General features: G+C 44.4%; 1 protein-coding gene across 8 annotated transcripts in view; it reads left to right on the forward strand.

Moving 5' to 3' along the window:
- The window catches only part of FNDC3B (fibronectin type III domain containing 3B), a 364,378-nt gene that overhangs the window by 174,021 nt on the left and 169,325 nt on the right, over positions 1-21,032 (forward strand). For 7 of the 8 annotated variants that reach the window (XM_045030459.1, XM_045030460.1, XM_045030461.1 and 4 more), the window contains 2 exons: positions 1,943-2,019; positions 19,662-19,905. In XM_045030459.1, the coding sequence (XP_044886394.1) occupies positions 1,943-2,019; positions 19,662-19,905 (321 nt within the window). Of the gene's footprint in view, positions 1-1,942; positions 2,020-19,376; positions 19,386-19,661; positions 19,906-21,032 lie in introns of those variants that run through there. The other variant, XM_045030466.1, reaches the window with a different exon arrangement.

A 21,032-nucleotide genomic window follows, 5' to 3' on the forward strand; every position in this document is an offset into this window, starting at 1 on the left:
ACATTCTGCCTATCTAAATTCCCTCCTTCATTTGCTGTTGGATGCAGTATTCTTAGACTCCTCTTCTAAAATGCTGGGTAGTGTTAAGCAGGGTAAGATGAACTCTCCTGTGGGCCCGTGGCTATTAGATTTTGTGGGGCTCCTAGGGGTTTGGAGTGGGGGAGTGGGCTCAGGGCTGGGGCAGGGGATTGGTGTGTGGGAGGGGGTCCTGCTGAGTAGTGGGCTCTGGGATGGGGCCAGGGGGTTGGGGTGCAGCAGGAGGTTTGGAGGCAGGCTCTGGGTGGGAGTTTGGGTGCAGGAAGGGGCTCCGGGCTGGGGTAGGGGGTTGGGGTGCAGGAGGGGCTGTGGGTTGCAGGCTCTGACCGGGAGGCGCTTACCTCGGATAGCTCTTATTTGGCGGCGCAGCAAGGCTAAGGCAGGATCCCTGGCTCTGTGCTGCTCTGCTCCCCGAGGTGGCTGGCATGTCCGGCCCCTAGACAGAGAGGCCAGGCCACTCTGCACGGTGCACGCTTCCTGTGCCTGCAGGCGCCGCCCCTGCAGCTCCCATTGGCCGTGTACTGGAGCCAGCACTGGGGGCGGGGCAGCGCGCAGAGATTCTCTGGACACCCCTCACCTAGGGATCGCAGAGGCACATTGGCGAACCAGCACTCACAGCTCCAGCCCTGTGTGGGATGGGGGCGAGGCTCAGGTACTGGTGTCTGGCCTGTGGCGTGGAGACTTGCTGGATGAAAAGAAGCATTGGCTGCCTGAGGGTCCTCCCTTAGCCTGAGGCTCTAGGCTGCAGCCCCTAAAGCCCCTGCATTAATTTGGCCCTGGTGTTGAGGTATGCTGTTAAATGGCTGCTATGTTGGACCTCAGCGAAGGCTGTAAATTCATGTATAGAAATATAGGACCAAACTACACTTTCCTTTACTGTGCTGTAAGTGGGAGCAGAGTTCTCCCATACTTTTGTCAAGTGTATTTGGGTATTATAGATTGCTTCAATGTGTACACGTTATTAATCTAGCATCATTGGCAGGCACCACTACAATATTTATTTACAATATCACTTGTAACTGATATGTAATAAGAATTTACTTAGATAGCGTCATACTTTTTCAAAACAATCCAGTAAAAAAATCCCTTGAGATTTGGTTGGCACTTTACTATCGAGACAACATCTGCTGTTGTTGACAGCTCTGCATCTCTATTAATTGCCTTTCCTAATCTTAACTGCTGCTATTTAAATGTTGCTTTAAATTATTGAGTGAACAATTTCTATTTTCCATTTTACCTAGCTACTTTTTAGTTGTATGGCTCAGTTTGTAATAATCTAATACTTATGGCACTTACTTTATTGTAGTTGTATTTGATACCTCAAAATGGAACTAGTACATCTGGGGCTGGGTTTCTGAGTGCAAGCTATAAGCCTCTTGCTTACATAAGTCACATTCCAAGGTTAGTCTGAATTGCTGAGATAAAGAGTTTGGTCCTAGTGTGTTCTTGAAAAGACTCTTTCACATATGTGAAATTGGGTATAATTGGAGGCTTTACTCGGGAGCTGTCTAGAACCTGCAGTCCCAATTTCCTTAGATCTCTAAAAGAGGAAAATCCATTCACCTTAGTGATGTATAGGAATTGTGGCCTATGGAAGGGGAGTCATATTATTGCTTACCTATATCTTCTTTGCTGTGTGGATAACAACATAAGGGCTGCATTTTTAGTTCTCTTATAACTTCAAACATTCATTTAACAATTTTTTTAAAAGCATTTTTTTAAAGCGATATGGCAATGGCCCAAGTGTATTGGCCCAAGAGAAATTAGCCAGACACTAAATGTTATTTGAACTGTTCAATTTCAGCTGTTACAAGTTTCTAACCTGGTAATGTTTGTCAGCACAATTTATATGAGCTTCAGTGTGTTAAAAAAAAAATAAAAATCTTTTTTTCTTTTTTCCAACTAGGACCGGCGGAGGTTCCCATGATGTCACCCAATGGATCCATTCCCCCTATACATGTGCCTCCAGGTTATATCTCACAGGTATGTTTCTTCAGCAACAGAAATCTAATTTTGATTTTTAAGGTGTACATTTGCATATGAGGGCAATAGCCCTGATTCTCAAAAGTCTGGCTAGGACAGGGGTCGGCAACCGGTGGCTCGCAGCTCGCCAGGGTAAGCACCCTGGCGGGCCGGCCCGGTTTGTTTATCTGCCGCGTCGGCAAGTTCGGCCGATCGCGGCTCCCACTGGCCGTGGTTCGCGGTCCCAGGCCAATGCGGGAGGCAGGAAGCCGCGGCCAGAACATCCCTCGGCTTGCGGCGCTTCCCGCCGCCCGCATTGGCCTGGGAGAGCAAACCGCAACCAGTGGGAGCCACGATCGGCCGAACTTGCCGACGCGGCAGATAAACAAACCGGGCCGGCCCGCCAGGGTGCTTACCCTGGCGAGCCGCGAGCCACCGGTTGCCGACCCCTGGGCTAGGATGTTCTTCACTTCCTATTGGAAAGTGTAGTTATGCTGGCAAATGTATAATGCATTTTCACCCCAGAGGTGACTACCATTTCTGCAGTAGATAAAGCAATGCTCTTCTTCCCCCTTTACAACTGTGTATATATACAAAATAATAAAATACCATCTTTACCTATATTCTAGTAATAAAAGCTACACATACACACTTAGTAGAGAATAAACTCCTCAAAATATCTCCTATCCAGCAAGTTTCAGTTAATCAGTTAGGTAGTGTACGAGCCAAGAGAGAAGTGGGGAGAAGAACCCAGTGCATTTATACTACCTGCAAAAGGCACTATTTCTCCTCATTGTCGTCATAGCAGGAAATAATGCGGAATAACCAACACATATTGTTTTTTAAAAGGCTGTGAATTGTCTCCTATTTTCTAATTTATGAAAAAGGCAAAAAAAAAAAAGGCAAATGTGTTAAGGAAAATGCCCTCTTTTAGGATATAATCTGCCTGGTCTCTTAAAAACAGTAATTGTTATTCCATATAAGACATCCACATAAGATTATTAAAAATCTGTTTTCTTTGCGTCTTCTGCAAACTCGTATGAGTTTTCAAGTAAAGAGGTTGGACAAAGTAACCTGACTCTGGTTGTGATACAATAAACCTGATCCTATGGCCATTTCAATGACTCCTAGGACTTTGTTAGGTAAAAGTCCCACTGAAGTGTACACATACATTTAATTTTTAAATTATCTGAAATTTTAAATAACCAAAGAAAATTTGTAATTCTTTTAATATCAAATCTTTTTGTATTTTTAATAGGAATAGACTGGATTCTGTCTTTTTTTCCTCCAGTAAACAATGTGTGGGTTGAGTTTAAATGGAATCTATAATAGCCATATGTATTTGAAAGACCTCATGAAAGACTTGATTGTAGGCTGGTCTAATGGCCTAGCAGATAGTGCAATCTGCTTTTCTATGGCAGAGTTCTAGCTTCCTCCCAATTCCTTAGGCCTTCTGGAGCCAGCGGTGCTGGAGATGGGTTTTAGGGAACTCTATGAATCATTCTGTATGGGGCCACCAGGTTTGATGGAGGTTCTGATGCAAGCACCAATGCTGTAAAGCAGGGGTTGCCAACCTGAGCCTGAGAAGGAGCCAGAATTTACCAATGTGCATTGCCAAAGAGCCACAGTAACACATCCGCATCCTCCGCACCCAGTTCTCTCCCTCCCTGCCCCCAGTGTCTCCCACCTGCCAGCAGCACTGCCGAGCAGCACCTAACCCTCCATCCCTGCGCCTCCTGCACACCGCGATCAGCTGTTTTGTGGTATGCAGGAGGCTTGGGGGGCTGGGAGGAGGAGCAAGGGCACAGCAGACTCAGGGGAAGGGGTGGGGGCTTTGGGGGAAGGAGTGGAGTGGGGCTGGGGGCTGGGCAAAGCCAGGGTAGAGCAGTGAGCACCCTGTTGCATATTGGAAAGTTGGCGCCTGTAGCTCCATCCCCAGAGTTGGCACCTGTTTATGGAGCCGCATATTAACCTCTGAAGAGCTGTATGTGGCTCTGGAGCCAGAGATTGGCCACCCCTGCTGTAAAGGCTTAAATAAGTGCTGACCTCTGCGTGGGTGAGAGTGTGTTGGTGCATATAAATCCATGTGCAAGATCATAACTTTGAGACTGCATCTGTTCTTTGTCATGCAGGCTCTCCGTTAGGGGATCTTATTAAATCCTGGCCGCTCTTGAATGTTCAGGTAGCAGCTGTGGCTAAGAGCCATTGATTTTGTTTTCCTTTTCTGCACCCTGAGAAATGACCTTGCTTTATGCAACTGAACCCTAGTCACCTTGAGATTATCTCATAGAGTATGCATAAAAGTGATGCTACTCCTTAAAGCCATTCATGAGCTGAAGCTTATGCTGAATATTGCTGGCCACTGAACGTCATACAGAGAATACATTACACTGATACTCCATAGTCCACTCTGGCTTCTGATTGGCTTCCAAGTGGAATGAAAAGGGGTAACTGGTTTGAGACCTGACTACCTGAAAGGTCACCTCTTTTCCATTGTGATGGTCTTGTAGTTGGGATCAGTCCTTTGGTTTCAGTGGGTAGGAGCTGGAGGTAGGGTTTTTTCCATGAGGGAGTTTTGACTCTGGACCTTGCCTGTCCTTTTCATTTGGTCCAACAGAGCCTAAAGTTGTTAATATTTAGGGCACATTGCAGAACTCATCATTTTTCTAAGGGCATTGTTTGTAGATGTGGGTATTTATATTATTTTTTGGAGTAATATATATATTATTTAATTTCTTTCTTTCTTAGTGCATTTTAAGTGTTCTAAAAATACCTTGGGCCATTGTGAAAGGTACTTTACAGAAATCTATGGGGAATATTTTCAGACCCAAATGGGAATTGGGTACCTAACTGCCATTTGTGCCTTTAAAAATCTTGTTATTTAGTGAATAAAATATAAAATCTGCCCTGAGCACTGATGGACAGTACTGGAAAAAATACAAGATTATAATAATTTAAATGGTTTTATTTAAAAAAAAACAGATTTGCTTATTTTCTTTTTGAATTCGTTTTCTCCTCTTTTTAAACCCTTTTAGTACTAAACTCCTTTTCTCTCATCTTGGTTCACACTCTACCAAGATACTTCGGTAATATACTGACATTTATCTCCCAAAATTTGCCCTTGGCAGTAATAATCCACAGATTGTACTTGTTTCTCAACCCAGTGCCACTTCTTCAACTCACAAGCATTTCTGCAGACCACCAATAATAATCTACACCAAAGAAGCCTTTAAAGTACCTTCTAAAAGATATTTTCTTTCTAAGAAAGCAGCTGGAAATGCATATTGCAAAGTTTTAGGGGAAACTATATACTAATTTTTACAAGCCTCAGAATGTCCTTTCTGTCATGTGGAAAATGAATATTTTGCCTTACAGATGACTTCATGCTAAATAATAGTTGAAAGAACACAGCAGTCAAATTGGTTAGTTGATGATGTACTAGCTGTGTGTGTGTTGTTCGCTCTTGCCTTTGCTCTGTTGTGTTGGTATTTAATAGGGTTTATTGCATGATAATTTGAATTGTGTTCTGTCTCCTTTGGCAGAGCCTGGGCAAGGATGTAAAGCAAATAAGCGGGACTCCAAGATGTTAATAAAAAATACATTTTATTATGGTTTTGTCTGCCCTCAAAGTGTACATCTCAGACTCAGGCAGAAAGCAAATAACCCTGTGGAGAAATAACCGTCTCTATTAAGAGAGAGCCATGAAAACTTTTTTCCATTTTGTTATGCCAAGCTTTTGGAGCTGAGTGTATTAGCCTTGAACATTACATTTGCCATCCAGTGACTGCAACCCAGGATTAAAATGATGCTTCATTACCTCTGCAGCATTGCAAAAACGTTCGGTGAAAGGGAGCTGGCAGGATGTCTCTCTGTGCCCTGCAAGACCAAGTCTATTGGCAGTGAACAGTAAAACAGTTGGAATCTATTTCTAGGCTTCAAGGACTACATGAGTGGTCTTCATTAGGAAGAGGGGTTTGTCTCTGTTATAAAAGTCAAGAGAATGTTTCACAGTGTAAGGTCTTAAGCGGGAGAGGAAGAAATCTAGGAAAATAATGGAAGGAAACATGCACCAACAGCTCTCATCACCCATGTTTGGTTGTTGTTTATTTTTAGCAAGGCACAGTACAGCCAGTCACTTTGTACTATAGGACATCAACCAGGTTCCTTTTCTTCTCAGCTAGCCAACTTCTTTGTGATGGGGAAGCTGTTGGGTAATGGAAGTCAGGGGATGTAGGTTCTACTCCTGGTTTCCACTGATGCTTGCTGTGTGACACAGTGCCTCCATTACCCCCCTCTGTAATATTACAATGACATTTATCCACCTTGGTAAAGCACTTCAGGATCTAAAGATGAAAAACACTGTTGAAGTGCACACATTATTATTTTTCTCACAGTAAGTGCTATCTTCCCCTTTTAGAGTGTGTGTGTGTGTAGCGCTCATCCCTATCATGTCTCTGTTTCAGCCTCCTGCTTTATTAATCCTTACCCAGTTTCTTCACAACTTTCTGCTTTCTCCACATACATATCTTAAGGAGGTCAACAATGACTGACAAGCTGGTCCCTCTATAGAACCTGATATTCAGACTAAGTGTACTGTAGTTTGTGTTAAATTTAATTCATAAAAGATGCAAAGAAATATATGCAATTCTGATTGAGGCAGTAAAGCAACAAAAGGGATAGAAAAAAGAAGCATTAGAGTAGGATAAGATTATGTTTGACTCTGTATTAAAGGGTTGAGGTAATTATAATCAAGTTACTTTGCTGATGTGTTGCTAATTTTTATGGATTGCACGTTTTTAATTTTGTGTGTGTGTGTCCTTCTCTTTGAGAGCCTATCATAGACAGCAGCAACTGATATGGGCGTTTTAATTAACTTCACAAGCTTAAACTTAAATAATCCCTTATAGCAGGGATCAGATGGGACCGATAGCATAGCATGTGCTTAAGTGCTTTCCAGAATAGGGATCCTTTCCTGAATCAGAGCCATGATCAGTTGCCTGAAATTTCCTGTCTTTGCTAGTTTAAATACAATGGTGTTAATATTTCTTGAACCAGTTGGCAGAAGATGTAATAAATTATGTCACTTTTAATTCAAGTGGAAAGAGTTGCTCACAGTTAATGTAGCTGCTGGAATCTGTTAATCATCTAGAATATTTTTATGGCTTTATGTCTTCGTAGTCTTCAAGAAAAACACACACACGCACACACATGCACACGCACACACATGCACACGCACACACACACACAGAATCATAGAAGATTAGGGTTGGAAGAGACCTCAGGGGGTCATCTAGTCCAACCCCCAGTTCAAAGCAGGACCAACCCCAACTAAATCATCCCACCCATGGCTTTGTCAAGCCGGGCCTTTAAAACTTCTAAGGATGGAGATTCCGCCACCTCCCTAGGTAACCCATTCCAGGGCTTCACCACCCGCCTAATGAAATAGTTTTTCCTAATATCCAACCTAAACCTCCTCTACCGCAACTTGAGACCATTGCTCCTTGTTTTGTCAGCTGCCATCACTGAGAACAGCCAAGCTTCATCCTCTTTGGAACCCCCCTTCAGGTAGTTGAAGGCTGCTATCAAATCCCCCCCTTATTCTTCTCTTCTGCAGACTAAATAAGCCATGTTCCTTCAGCCTCCCCTCATAAGTCATGTGCTGCAGACCCCTAATCATTTTCGTTGCCCTCTGCTGGACTCGCTCCAATTTCTCCACATCCTTTCTGTCGAAAACTGGACACAATACTCCAGATGTAGCCTCATCTGTGCCGAATAGAGGGGAATAATCTTCCCTCAATCTGCTGGTAGTGCTCCTACTAATACAGCCCAATATGCCATCATCATTCTTGGCAACAAGTACACACTGTTGACACACACAAGTGGGCAAATTCAGTCCATATACATGTTTCGTATAAACACAGAGGAGCATCATTAATATGAATCAGTCTTCAGGCCAGTCTGAGATGGAGAGGCACAACCCAAGATTATCCATGTCAGGACCTTTCTGTAACATTCCTCTTGAGAGGAGGGAATGAAGGGATCAGGGGAGTATGTGCTAACAGACACAGATTGTCTCCCCCAACATGCCCCTTCCAATCCTCGCAAAGAAATGTACCTACCTTCTGCTCCATCCATGAAGAGCTGCACTGTAAATGTCATATATTTTGAGGAGATTGCACACTACAGTTCTCCTCTCATCTGTAGCTTTTTGGGTGTATTTTTGACATTTGGTTCAATAAAGTACATAGTTTTATTTGCAGGATCTTCATTAAATACCTGGTTTGTGTCATCATATTAAGACATTGGTAATGTCTCAAAACATTGCATAGGAATGTTGTGTGCAAGCCAAATTAACAATTTTTGGGTGTCCATCTGTGGGAACTTCTCCCCTCAAGTTACTGTATACCGGTATAGCTTCTTCCAGTTCCGAAAGCGAAATAGGCTTGGTATAACTGTGTCCACACTGATATAGCTATATCAGTTTAAAAAAAATCATCACATGCCTAATTGAAATAGAATCATAGAAATGTAGGGCTGGAAGGGACCACAGCAGGTCCTGTAGTCCAACACTCCTCCGCCCTCCCACCCCTCCACGTGGAGGTGTGATTAAGTATAACTAGATCATCTTTGACAGGTTTTTCCCTAGCCTGTTCTTAAAAAAATCTTCAATGAGAGGCATTCCACAACTTCCTTATTTTAGCTCAAGATCTTCCTTGTTAATATTAATTTAGTTAAGCACCTGGTCACAATTAACTTACTGAAGCAAAAAAGGCATTAAATAGTTCAGCCTTCTCTGTGTCATCCATTGTTTGCTCTTGTTCCCTTTTAAGTAATAGACCTACATTTTCCTTGGTCTTTTTCTTATTTCTAATTAATCTATAGAACCTCTTATTATTGCATTTTATGTCCCTTGGGAGTTGTAACTTATTTTGTGCCTTAACCTTTCTGATTTTTGTCCCTCCATGCCTGTGCAATTCTTTTGTACTCATATGACACACATTATGCATACATTCACAGGTGTTTTTAAGTCCCAAAGAGGGTCGTTATAATCATCTAGTGTGACCTTCTGAATAATACAAGCGATACATTTTCACCCAGTAATTTCTGCATGAAGCCCATAACTTTTGATGGAGCTAAGTGTATATTCTAGAAAGACATCCAATCTTGATTTAAAAATTTCAAGTAATGGAAAATATATCAGATCCCTAGATGAGTTGTTCCAACAGCTAGTTACCGTCACTAAAAAGAAAAAAGTGCACCTTATTTTCAATTGAATTGTCTAGCTTCAGCTTCCAGCCATTGGATCTTTTATGTTTTTGCCTGCTAGATTGAAGAGTCCTCTAGTAACAACTCTTCTGTTTATGAACGAACACACTGTGATTGAGTCACCTTTTAACTTTCTCTTTGATAAGCTAAACATATTAATTTTCTTAACTCTCTGTGTAAGGTAGGTTTGCCAGGTTGCAAATATCCTTACAGTAAATGTTGCAGAGTAATCCTTCTTAGTTCATAAATATCAACCCCATATACAGAAATCATTACAGCGCTTAAGAAATAATTAATTATGTCATTGAAGCCAATATGCATATTCCTACCGTCTACTAGCTAAACTAGACGTCTAGATGTAATAGTGAGTGTTTTTAAGTGATGGATGCCAAGAATCTGGCATTGAAATTGTCAGGACTGGCATGAGCTTGGATAAAGACTTCTGCTAAATCAAAGTGAATAAATAAAAATGTTAAGGCACCCAGTTTCTTGGAGACAAGCTCATTACTCAGTACTTTTTCCTGGCTAAAAATTGATATATGAACTGATTTGCAAATGGGTTTATAAAGTGCCCAAAATAACAATTAAAAACCAGACTGTTTAACCCCCATCATAAAGTATTGCACAATCAGCACCTTCTTGATGTGCATCAGAAATTAACCATGTTGGTGTATCAATTATTGTTCCAGTTACGCTTTCTGAAGTATCATTTATTTTGTGGTGTGTAAGTTAAAGTATACTTTGAATGAAGATGTAAAACAAGTTCTATACAACTAAGATTCAGTCCTTTGCATGGACATAATACAATATATGTGAGGTATATTAAATTCCTTTTAAAAAGTTTGTGCAGTATCTGTACTTAACGTAGGTTTCAGCTACTTTCTCATTTTTTTTTCTGTAGGAGAACATGAAAGTTTATGGCTAGAATTAACATCTTTGAATTTTGTTAATTGGTTAAGATATTTAGTTTAGTGGGGGCAAAAGCAGTGATGAGCATACAGAGCAGTTATGTTTTCAGAATAGATTAACAACCACAATTTGATAGAATTGACATTGTCACAGTGACTTAATGATGATGACAGTGTGTATTCCACAATAGGTGTGCGTGTTCGCCATGTGCACTGGTGCTGGAAGTTTTTCCCCTAGCAGTACCCGTACGGGAGCACCCCTAGTAACCCCTGGAGTGGCACCTCCATGGTGCAGTATAAGGGGCGTTGCGTGCTCCGCCCACGCTCAGTTCCTTCTTGTCACCTGTGAAGGTGCATTGGAACTGCCCTGCCCAGCTTGTCTGCAGCTTTCCCCTGGAACTCTTGTTCATTTGTCGTAGTAGTACCTGTAGTTGAAGTAGTTAGATTAGTGTTAGTTTAGTCTAGTGCGCCCGAGTCGGGGCATGTCCCATGCCCCAGGCTTTAAGTCGCACAACACTTGTAGGCGGCCGATGCCAGTGAGTGACCCGCACACAGACTGTTTATGCTGTCTGAGAGAAGCCCGTCTCAGCAATTGCTGGAAGATTTGCAGATCTTTCAAGCCTCGGACAAAGAAAGAAATGGACATTCGGCTCCGAGCCATTCTGATGGAGTCGGCATTGACCCCGACTCCAGTGCGCCGCTCCGAGTCAGCACCAGGTACCACGGCGTGAATGCGTGGTGACCCCTCAGTGCCTTCTACCAGTTGGCACCGCTCCCCAGCCCAGGGGTACGCCAAGAAGGCTAAGAAGAGGTCTTCGCTGCCGCGGCACTGGAGCAAGACTGGGAGAGAGACTAGACCCACGTTGGGCAGTCCTCGGTCTCCGTTGGCCTCCAGGCCTCCGACTCAGGTCAAGCAGAGTAGCCCAGCCCATTCGGAACAGGCTTCCCCAGATGTCCAGATGCCCTCCACACCAGAGGCCCTGCAAGTGGCTTGGGACGTTATATCCCTGCTGGTACCAGGGGCACCACCACCATTGGCTCCCCAGTCCAGAAGCAAGCCAAAGCTTGGATCTCTGCAGTCGCCTTCTGCTTGGTTCTATTCGCGGTTAAGGGAATGTTCCCAATGCCATTCGCCGCTCAGCAACCGTCCCATGCGTAGTCCACACTGCTCACTATCAACCCTCACCAGGTTGTCTGGCTGGGTTCCAACTAACAGGGGTTCCACGCTACGCTCCACCTTGAGGAGCGGGCCCCATCGAAACCACGATAGATGGCACCGGAGGTCTTCGTATCTGAGAGGAAACTGTAACCTGTCATGATACGGGCATCAACGCATTTCCCTTTCGTTGTCTTGCTCCAGGACTCCGCCACGGCATACCATTGCTCCCGCAATCCCGGGTGCCGATCTCTGGCACCTGACCATCGTGGATCCGCCCGCCAGAGCCGCTCAAGGAGCAGCTGCTACCGGTGGTACCGTTCTTCCACGTCGAGATCACGGTCTTGTGGTCAGCACCGTTCCCAGTGCCACTGCTCCTCCCGGTCCAGGGACAGTGGCAGGTCGTACGCCAACCCGGCATCTCTTCATAGTTGTCAATAGATGGGACAGGCCAGTCAGGCTGAACAGCCTGCTCCACCGGTGCCACAGCAGGTACAGTGGCACTGGGCTCCATGGCCGGCACTGTGGTACCAATGGGCCCCATGTCACTCTAAGACTTCATTACCCACTTGCCAGCACACATGTATACAGGAAGACTTACAGGTAAAACAGAGCCATCTGCAGACAATTGTCCTGGTTGATGGGAGCCATCAAGATTCCAGACCACCATTAACAGCCCACACTTTGCATAATTACAATAGGCCCTCAGAGTTATATTTCATATTTCTAGTTTCAGATACGAGAGTGGTACATTTATACAAATAGGATGACCACACTCAGGAGAGTATAAGTTTTGTAATCATACCTTACAAGAGACCTTTTGCATGAAGCATATTTCACTTACATTATATTCAAACTCATTAGTATATTTTCATAAAATCATATAGAGTGCAAAATCACAACAGGTTCTGACCTTTTACCTGGAACAGACTAAGCTGTTCAGGAAGTCTTCGCAGCTGTTCATCTCCTCGGCCGAACGCATGAGGGGTCAGCCACTCTCCACTCAGTGGCTCTCCAACTGGATCACCTCGTGCATCTGTACCTGTCATGACCTGGCGGGAATCCATCCACCATCGATTGTAAGGGCACACTCGACTAGAGCGCAAGCCTCATCGGCTGTCTTTTTAGCCCATGTCCCCATACAGGACATTTGCAGGGCTGCCACGTGGACTTCAGTTCACCTCACATTATGTGATCGTCTCCCAGACCAGGGAGGACGCCGGGTTCAGCAGGGCTGTGCTCCGTCCTGAGAATTTGTGAACTCATACCCACCTCCAACAGATATAGCTTGGAATCACCTATTGTGGGATACACGTGAGAAATTACTCGAAGAAGAAAAGACAGTTACCTTTTCCGTAACTGGTGTTCTTCGAAATGTGTTGCTCGTGTTTATTCCACATCCCGCCCGCCTTCCCCTCTGTCGGAGTTCTCTGGCAAGAAGGAACTGAGGGTGGAGGGAGTATGCAGAGCCCCTTATACGGTGCCATAGAGGCGCCACTCCAGGGGTCACTAGGGACACTCCCCTACAAGTACTGCTTGGGGAAAAACTTCCAGCACTGGTGCACGTGGCGAGCACGCACACCTATTGTGGTATAGACATGAGCAACGCATCTTGAAGAACACCAGTTACAGAAAAGGTAACTATCTTTCAGCAAGTTGTTTATATTCCAGTAGAACCTAAAGGTCACAGTCAGAGTGGGGACCCGTTGTAGTAGGCACTGAACACACACATAATAGAAAACAGTCTGTGCCCCAAGGAACGTACAGTCTAAAAGGCAAGACAGGCAAACAGGTATAGATGAACAAAAACATTTGCTGACTTTCTTTAAATAGCAAAATTTAACTTTCCCCATTCTTTGTGCTATTTATAGAAATGGATCAAAACTAGATGGGAATAAACTCTTTTTATTTGGCAGGTTTGGATGAAATGGGACCTGGATTTCATCTCCAAGTATGGTTTTGCAAAACTAAAATCTGTCCAACATGAATTTTACAAAATCAAAACCACCTGAAGTGTTAACTTCTGCTTAGTTACCTACTCTCTGACATATAATATATAGGGTTGTCATTTATTTATTAAGGACATAATGTCATAAGTAGACATCTGACCTGCACCTGCAAAATTGACAGGTACATGTTGCACCTGCAAATCCCACATTTGGCCACACAGAGGACCTTTTGCCCATGTAAACAGAGCATTGGTGTATATGGGTTTGATTTGGAACAGCCGCAGACACAATTGAGTTGCCAACATTTATGAATTTGGGAATAAACAAATGAAAGATGTGTTCTGTTCACTCCTTGATGCAGTCAGTTATAAAACTAGCTGATCCCCCGACCTCTCAAATATGCTGATATCTCTTAGCTCCATCCAGCGGCAGAAATTCATCTGAAGGTCTTCAAAAGGGCCTTGAGCATTTTTTTTTTCAGGATTCATCTTCTAGAAGACGGATCACAGTTTAATTTTCAGTTGTCATTACACCCAAATACACACACCACAATCTTTCTGTTTGGTCTATTTGTCGACCTATTTATATATCTCCTTCATCGAAAACATAAAATCTAATCTAACTTTGCTTGCCTGGTACATTCCAAGCCTTCTTTCAGCCTTGGCCTAATTAAAGCCAAATGATGAAAAGACGTGCTCTGTCTCATACTAGAATTTTTGGGGCTTTAAATGCCAGTCAGGAACATGAGATAAGTAGAGTCTACATTTCTTTACAAACTCTTACACTACACACATAAGTATTTATTTTAAAATCTGAGCATTTGGACTTTTCTTTTCCCCCTCCTAACCCAAATTTCTCTTCAGTGTCTTGTCCAGAACTGATATGTGGCTGGTGAATAAGGGATGTCATGCAAGCTGAAGAGAGCAGAATATAAAAGATTGACAGTCTGAAATTACAACAATTAAAGTAATCTTATGATCTAAATGAATCCCTGAAGTCCCATTCAGTATCTGTCTGGAGTTTTATAAATCTCTGAAATCTAAGAACGACAGTTTTCAAATTGCTGACCTACACTGTAGGGCTAAAGGTTAATGACCAGATATATCAAACTAAATGCTTTGTATTCTGATTTATACAGAGTAGCACCTACCAGGTATTATAGTAGTCTTAGGGTATGTCTACACTATGAAATTAGGTCGAATTTATAGAAGTCAATTTTTTAGAAATTGATTTTATACAGTCGATTGTATGTGTCCCCTCTTAAGACCATTAACTCGGCGGAGTGCGTCCACAGTACCAAGGCTAGCGTCGACTTCTGGAGCATTGCACTGTGGGTAGCTATCCCACAGTTCCCGCTGTCTCCGCCGCCCATTGGAATTCTGGGTTGAGCTCCCAATGCCTGATGGGGCAAAAACATTGTTGCTGGCGGTTCTGGGTAAATGTCGTCACACACACACACACACACACACACACACACACACACACCACCCCGTGAAAGCAACAGCAATAAATCGTTTGTCACCTTTTTTCCTGGGTTACCCGTGCAGACGACATACCACGGCAAGCATGGAGCCAACTCAGCTCACCGTCTCCGTATGTCCCCTGGGTGCTGCCAGACATGGTACTACATTGCAACAGAGCAGCAGCTCATTGCCTTTTGGCAGCAGATGGTGCATTACGATAGGTAGCCATCGTCGTTGTCTCCTGGGTGCTCTTTTAGCCGACCTTGGTGAGGTCGGTCGGGGCGCCTGGGCAGACGTGTGCCCCTGGCTGGCCTCGGTGAGGTCGGCCAGGGGCGCCTGGACATAAATGGGAGACAACGATGGCCAGCAGTCGTACTGCACCGTCTTCTGGCGAGCAGCCAGGAGACGATGGCTAGCAGTCGTACTGCATCGTCTGCTGCCAGTCTAAGATGTATAAGACAGATGGAGTGGATCAAAACAATAAAGAGACCAGATTTGTTTTGTATTCGTTTGCTCCTCCCTCCCTCGTTCCCTCTATTAATAGTGGGGGGAAGGATAGCTCAGTGGTTTGAGCATTGGTCTGCTCAATCCAGGGTTGTGAGTTCAGTCCTTGAGGGGACTGCTCTGTAAGCCATGTCATCAGTCACCCCTTCCTCCATCAGAGCAACAGCAGACAATCGTTTCGCACCTTTTTTCAGCGCAGATGCCATAGCACGGCAAGCATGGAACCTGCTCAGATCACTGCCGCAATTATGAGCACTGTAAACACCACACACATTATCCTGCAGAACCAGAACCTGCAAAAGCAAAACCAGGCGAGGAGACGATGGCAGCACGGTGATGAGTGATGAGGACATGGACACAGACTTCTCTCAAAGTACAGGCCCCGGCAATGTGGACATCATGGTGTTAATGGGGCAGGTTCATGCCGTGGAACGCCAGTTCTAGGCCCGGGAAACAAGCACAGACTGGTGGGATCTCATAGTGTTGCATGTCTGGGACGATTCCCAGTGGCTGTGAAACTTTTGTATGTGTAAGGGCACTTTCATGGAACTTTGTGACTTGCTTTCCCCTGTCCTGAAGCGCAAGAACACCAAGATGAGAGCAGCCCTCACAGTTCTCAAGCGAGTGGCGATAGCTCTGTGGAAACTTGCAATGCCAGACAGCTACCGGTCAGTCAGACATCAATTTGGAGTGGGCAAATCTACTGTGGGGACTGCTGTGATCCAAGTAGCCAATGCAATCAAAGAGATTGATATCAAAGGTAGTGACTCTGGGAAATGTGCAGGTCATAGTGGATGGCTTTGCTGCAATGGGATTCCCTAACAGTAGTGGGGCGATAGATGGAACCCATATCTCTATCTTGGCACCGGAGCACCAAGCCAGCGAGTACATAAACCAAAAGGAGTACTTTTCAATGGTGCTGCAAGCATTGGTGGATCACAAGGGACGTTTCACCAACATCAGTGTGGGATGGCTGGGAAAGATACATGACTCTCGCGTCTTCAGGAACTCTGGTCTATTTCAAAAGCTGCAGCAAGAGACTTTCTTCCCAGACCAGAAAATAACCATTGGGGATGTTGAAATGCCTATAGTTATCTTTGAAGACCCAGCCTACCCCTTAATGCCATTACTCATGAAGCCATACACAGGCAGCCTGGACAGTAGTCAGGAGCTGTTCAGCTATAGGCTGAGCAAGTGCAGAATGGTGGTAGAATGTGCATTTGGACATTTAAAAGCACGCCAGGCTGGCCAAACAGGAAATGAGATTCAAAAGTTCGCGGGCCTTTTCCTGTCTACCTGGCCAGTGCATTGGAGTTGAGAGTGCTGTCCAGAGCGGTCACAATGGAGCACTCTGGGATAGCTCCCGGAGGCCAATACCATTGAATTGCGACCACACTACCCCAAATTCGACCCAGCAAGGTCGATTTCAGCACTAATCCCCTCGTTGGGGGAGGAGTACTGAAATCGATTTTAACAGCCCTTTAAGTTGAAAAAAAGGGCTTTATCTTGTGGACGGGTGCAGGGTTAAATTGATCTAACGCTGCTAAATTCGACCTAAACTCATAGTGTAGACCGGGGCTTAGTAATACATAAGAAACGCAAATTCACACCCATGCTTTTGACTCTTAATTTTTCCTCCGTAAAAATTTCATTTAAAGGTGGGGTGTCTCCTGTAGGTATTTGTTTGATTAATAATCTCTCTCATGTGAACAGTGTGAACCTGAATGAGTCTATCCTGAATGAACTGTGATAAGAACACCTGGGTGCAAATAGTAGTACCACCAGGACATTGTGTACTGTCTGGATAGTCAATGGGTCAGCGGCCCTGGCTTCTTCCCTACATCCTTCCTTTAACTGTGTGGCAGGTGGCAGAACCCTGAGACTGATTTATTGTACAGAAGGTTCTCTTTGTCACCCGTCTCCATTGCTCAGTTCAGAACTTGCCGTGTCTCCCTCCATATGCACCTTCACATGCTGGGATATAGGAAGCGCTCCTCACAAATGTTCCCAGTAAGAAACGCCGAATAAACATCCGCAAAACTAACTCCTCCTTCAAAACCCTCCTTGAAACTTTCCTTTGCCGTCATTTGATAACTTGGGAACTGTTAGGCAGCTTTAGTTGTGAGACAACGATCTGTCTATACTTAGATTGTAAGCTCTTTGGGGCGGAAGCTGTCTCTTTGTTCGGTCTTTGTCCAGTGCCTAACACAACAGGCGTCTTGTCTGTCCATGACTGGAGCTGCTAGGAAGTGTAATACTGCAAATAGTACATAATAATTAGCTGCTGTTACCTGGCTGTATTAAACTCAGAATACTTGAGCAAAGTACATTTTATAATCCCTATACCTCTGACAAATCACAACCAATTTTCACCAAACCACCAACAAACAGATCTATGACCTGGGACAATCTTCCTGTTCAAGTTTGTCACATACCCCTGAAGGTCTAGTGCTGTTCAGAAAATAAATAAAAGGTTAAAACATTTTTTTCCCCCAAATGATGATGGATTTTTGTCAGTCTTTGTTCCCAAAAATCACAGACTCTTTTTGGCTTAAATAAGAAAAAAAATATGGTCTCCAAATCTGAGAAAAAGCATGCCAAATTTCAGTCCAAAAGTAAAACCAAGTGAAAAAATGATAAACAACTGAAATTATTTATGCTAAAACTGTTTGCCCCTCTAATAACACACATTGCCCCATGTTTTGTCCAAGATACTTAAGGCCAAATCACACACATCTAGAAGCTTGTCTACTAGGGAAAGTTGGCTGGCATAGCTGTGTATTGAAATCAGCTATTCCACAATAGCTGTTTCAGCAGAGCCCACCGCGTGGACAGTCTGTTGTGGAATAATTTCTCCACTTTGTGAGTGGAGTAATTATTCCGCAGTAAAGTCACTTTTATTCTGGACTAGTGGGACATATTGGGAGCTATTCCAGAAAAGCTGTAGCAGAATGCTACAGGTATAGGTAGCTATAGGACTGCTGTAGGTATGCAAGTCAGTTTCCCTGTGTAGATGAATACTTGTTCTCTCTCCTGACATCAGTGAGATAACTCACGTAAGGTAAAACTTGCCCCTTAATGAAAACATTCTTATTTTGTTACTTTCTGGTAATGTCTGAATTGTTCTGTGCTCTACATACAGAAACAGTAGACACTCGTTAGTAGCCACATATCGGTGCCCTTTTGCTATGTTGCTCCTTGACGGCTGTTGCTGTTATGGGAGTGTCATCTGCCCAAAGGCATATGAAGAGTTGAGTGTTTTGGAAGAGGGGGAGGGGGAGCAGCCAAAATGACTGAGTGAGCCTGGCTGCCGGGGATAGGCTATGGATGCTCCTGCTGGCAGCTGGCAAGGGATGGATGGATGGATGGATAGGGCACCATGTGCAGCCTGCAATGGAGGCAGGGGTGGTTCCTAATGGAGACAGAAGGGGAGAAGAGGACAGGTCAGTGCTCTGGGGAGGGAGGTCCCCCAACCCCCCACTGTAAAACAGCACACCCACACCCTGCCACCAGCAACTGAGATGGAGGGGACAGCTCAGTGTGTGGGCGGGGGGTCCCCGATACTCCCCACTGCAAAATAGCAAACCCCTCAGCCCCGGCCACCTGTAAGCCAGACGCTGAGAAAAGCAAGGAGGAAACCCTCCAGCTGTGCCTCTGCTGCTCCCCAGAGCTCCCCACCACCCCAAAAAATCCCTTTCTTCCAGACCCTCCCCCGAAGCTCCCCAGTAAACCTCTCTCCACACAGGCTGTGTGAGGCAGGGCAATGGATGGGGCTGCGTGCCCTGGAGCTGCCCTGAAGGGCCAGGGTCGGGAGGGGAGTGGAAAAATGCACCCCATGAGTACTGGTATCCCTGGCTGGACAGGGCCTCCTGCTGCCTCCAGCCTTTGAGTGTGGCCCTGTCTGCTTTTCCTGGGCAGGCCTGGTCAGGCAGGCCAAGAGGACGGGGCTGTGCGCCCTGGAGCTGTGCTGAAAAGTGCAGTTTAGGGAGGGCAAGGCCCTTGCATTCCTCCCATCTGTGCCCCTTGATGTGACGTTCCAGCATCACAAATGATGCTCTTATGAGGCGGCTATGTTGCTGTTACCGAGTGGATGATTCGCAGTGGGGAAATGTTGTCTGTAACCGGTGGTGGCTCTTACAAGGTGTTGCTGTAAACAAGTGTCTGCTGTACTTATTTTCTCTCCTACTGCCCCTGCAGATCTAACTAACTGCAATAGGTTTATTAATTAATTGGCGTGGCTAACTTGAGTCTCCACTAGAAACCACAGTACCACTAAGATTGCTCGTGCTGATCGTAACTGTAGAAACGTGTGTTATGATCCTAGCCAAGGAGAGCTCATTTAGATAAACAATGTTATTTTTCAAAATGGTATTTCAAACGATACATGATGTATTAATTTCCCTGCTTCCCTTTTCAGGTGATAGAAGACAACACGGGCGTTCGCAGGGTGGTGGTTACACCCCAGTCTCCAGAGTGTTATCCTCCCAGCTATCCCTCTGCCATCTCGCCAACCCACCATTTACCTCCCTATCTGACACACCACCCCCATTTCATTCACAATTCTCATACGGCTTTCTACCCTCCTGTCACCGGCCCTGGAGACATGCCACCCCAATTTTTCCCACAGCATCATCTTCCCCCTACAATATATGGAGAACAAGGTGAGCAGAAAGAAATCAGTATGTTTTAGATATGTATCCAACATATTTGCAGTGCTGGGAAAGTGGAGATTTGCAGATGAACTGTTGGGTCAGTGTTTTCCCCCACATGAACTGGACTCCTTCCTTTAATCTACAGAATGGACAAGGTATTGGGGAGTGGATGCACCCAGTCTGAAAGAACTCAAGAACATCACATCCTGAAAACATAGGGTGCAGGATGCAAAGCTAATTCCCAACTCAGTTTTGTTATAAGGGCAAAAAAGTACTCCATCCTATGATTCAAAGTGCTTCTGCGAGTCAAGCTTTTGTATCATCATGCAGCACTGTGACATAGCGTTTTTTGTCCTGTATTCAGATTTTGCCAACCCATGTTTGGGAATGGAGGCAGAGGGGCATAGGAAAGGGGGATTAGTTTTGACAAGTCTTATGGCAATCATTGTCAAAAGCTAATAGAAGACTTCCTCTCGGCATTAATGGATGAAGATGATACACCTTCCTGACCCCTTGTCATGCTAGAGCTGCAGTGGACATCTCAGAAATAACAAAAAGGGATTTTCTGGTTAATCTGCTTCTTAATAATGTGCAATAGGTCATTTAAAAAGCACTATCTGGTCCCCAACGGTAACATGACAGCCCTAATCATCACAGATTAAGTAAATAATTCAAGTGAAAGGAGTGAAAGCACAATTTATTTCTGTCTGCACTATGCATTATTATGTCTGTTCCACCCTTGAGATAGTCTGTGTGGTCTAAAACTGCGTTAACCAAAAAGAAATGAAGTTACTGTACCTACATCAGCAAAACTACTTGAATTGCTTAACATGGCAAGTTTCTGTTTGTAGATTCACATTTTTTATTTTACTGCCAAATTATGGAATTTCACAGAATTCATAGAATTTTTCTAAACAACACTGTGAAACTGTAAATCAGCTGAATCATCAGAGTGAATTTTGGCTTTGAGAACTATAGACATGGGTATCTGTCTGGCTTATTTTCCCCCTCTCAATTTTATGTCGATTAATATATTTAATTTTCTTACCAAGAATGGAGTATTATAATCCTGAATTTGATTAGACAAAAGAATAACTCTGCACTCTGTCTCTTAGATGTCATTTCCTCATCAGAAA

The sequence above is a fragment of the Mauremys mutica genome, chromosome 9 (genome assembly GCF_020497125.1).
Source record: "Mauremys mutica isolate MM-2020 ecotype Southern chromosome 9, ASM2049712v1, whole genome shotgun sequence".
Lineage (NCBI taxonomy): Eukaryota > Metazoa > Chordata > Testudines > Geoemydidae > Mauremys > Mauremys mutica.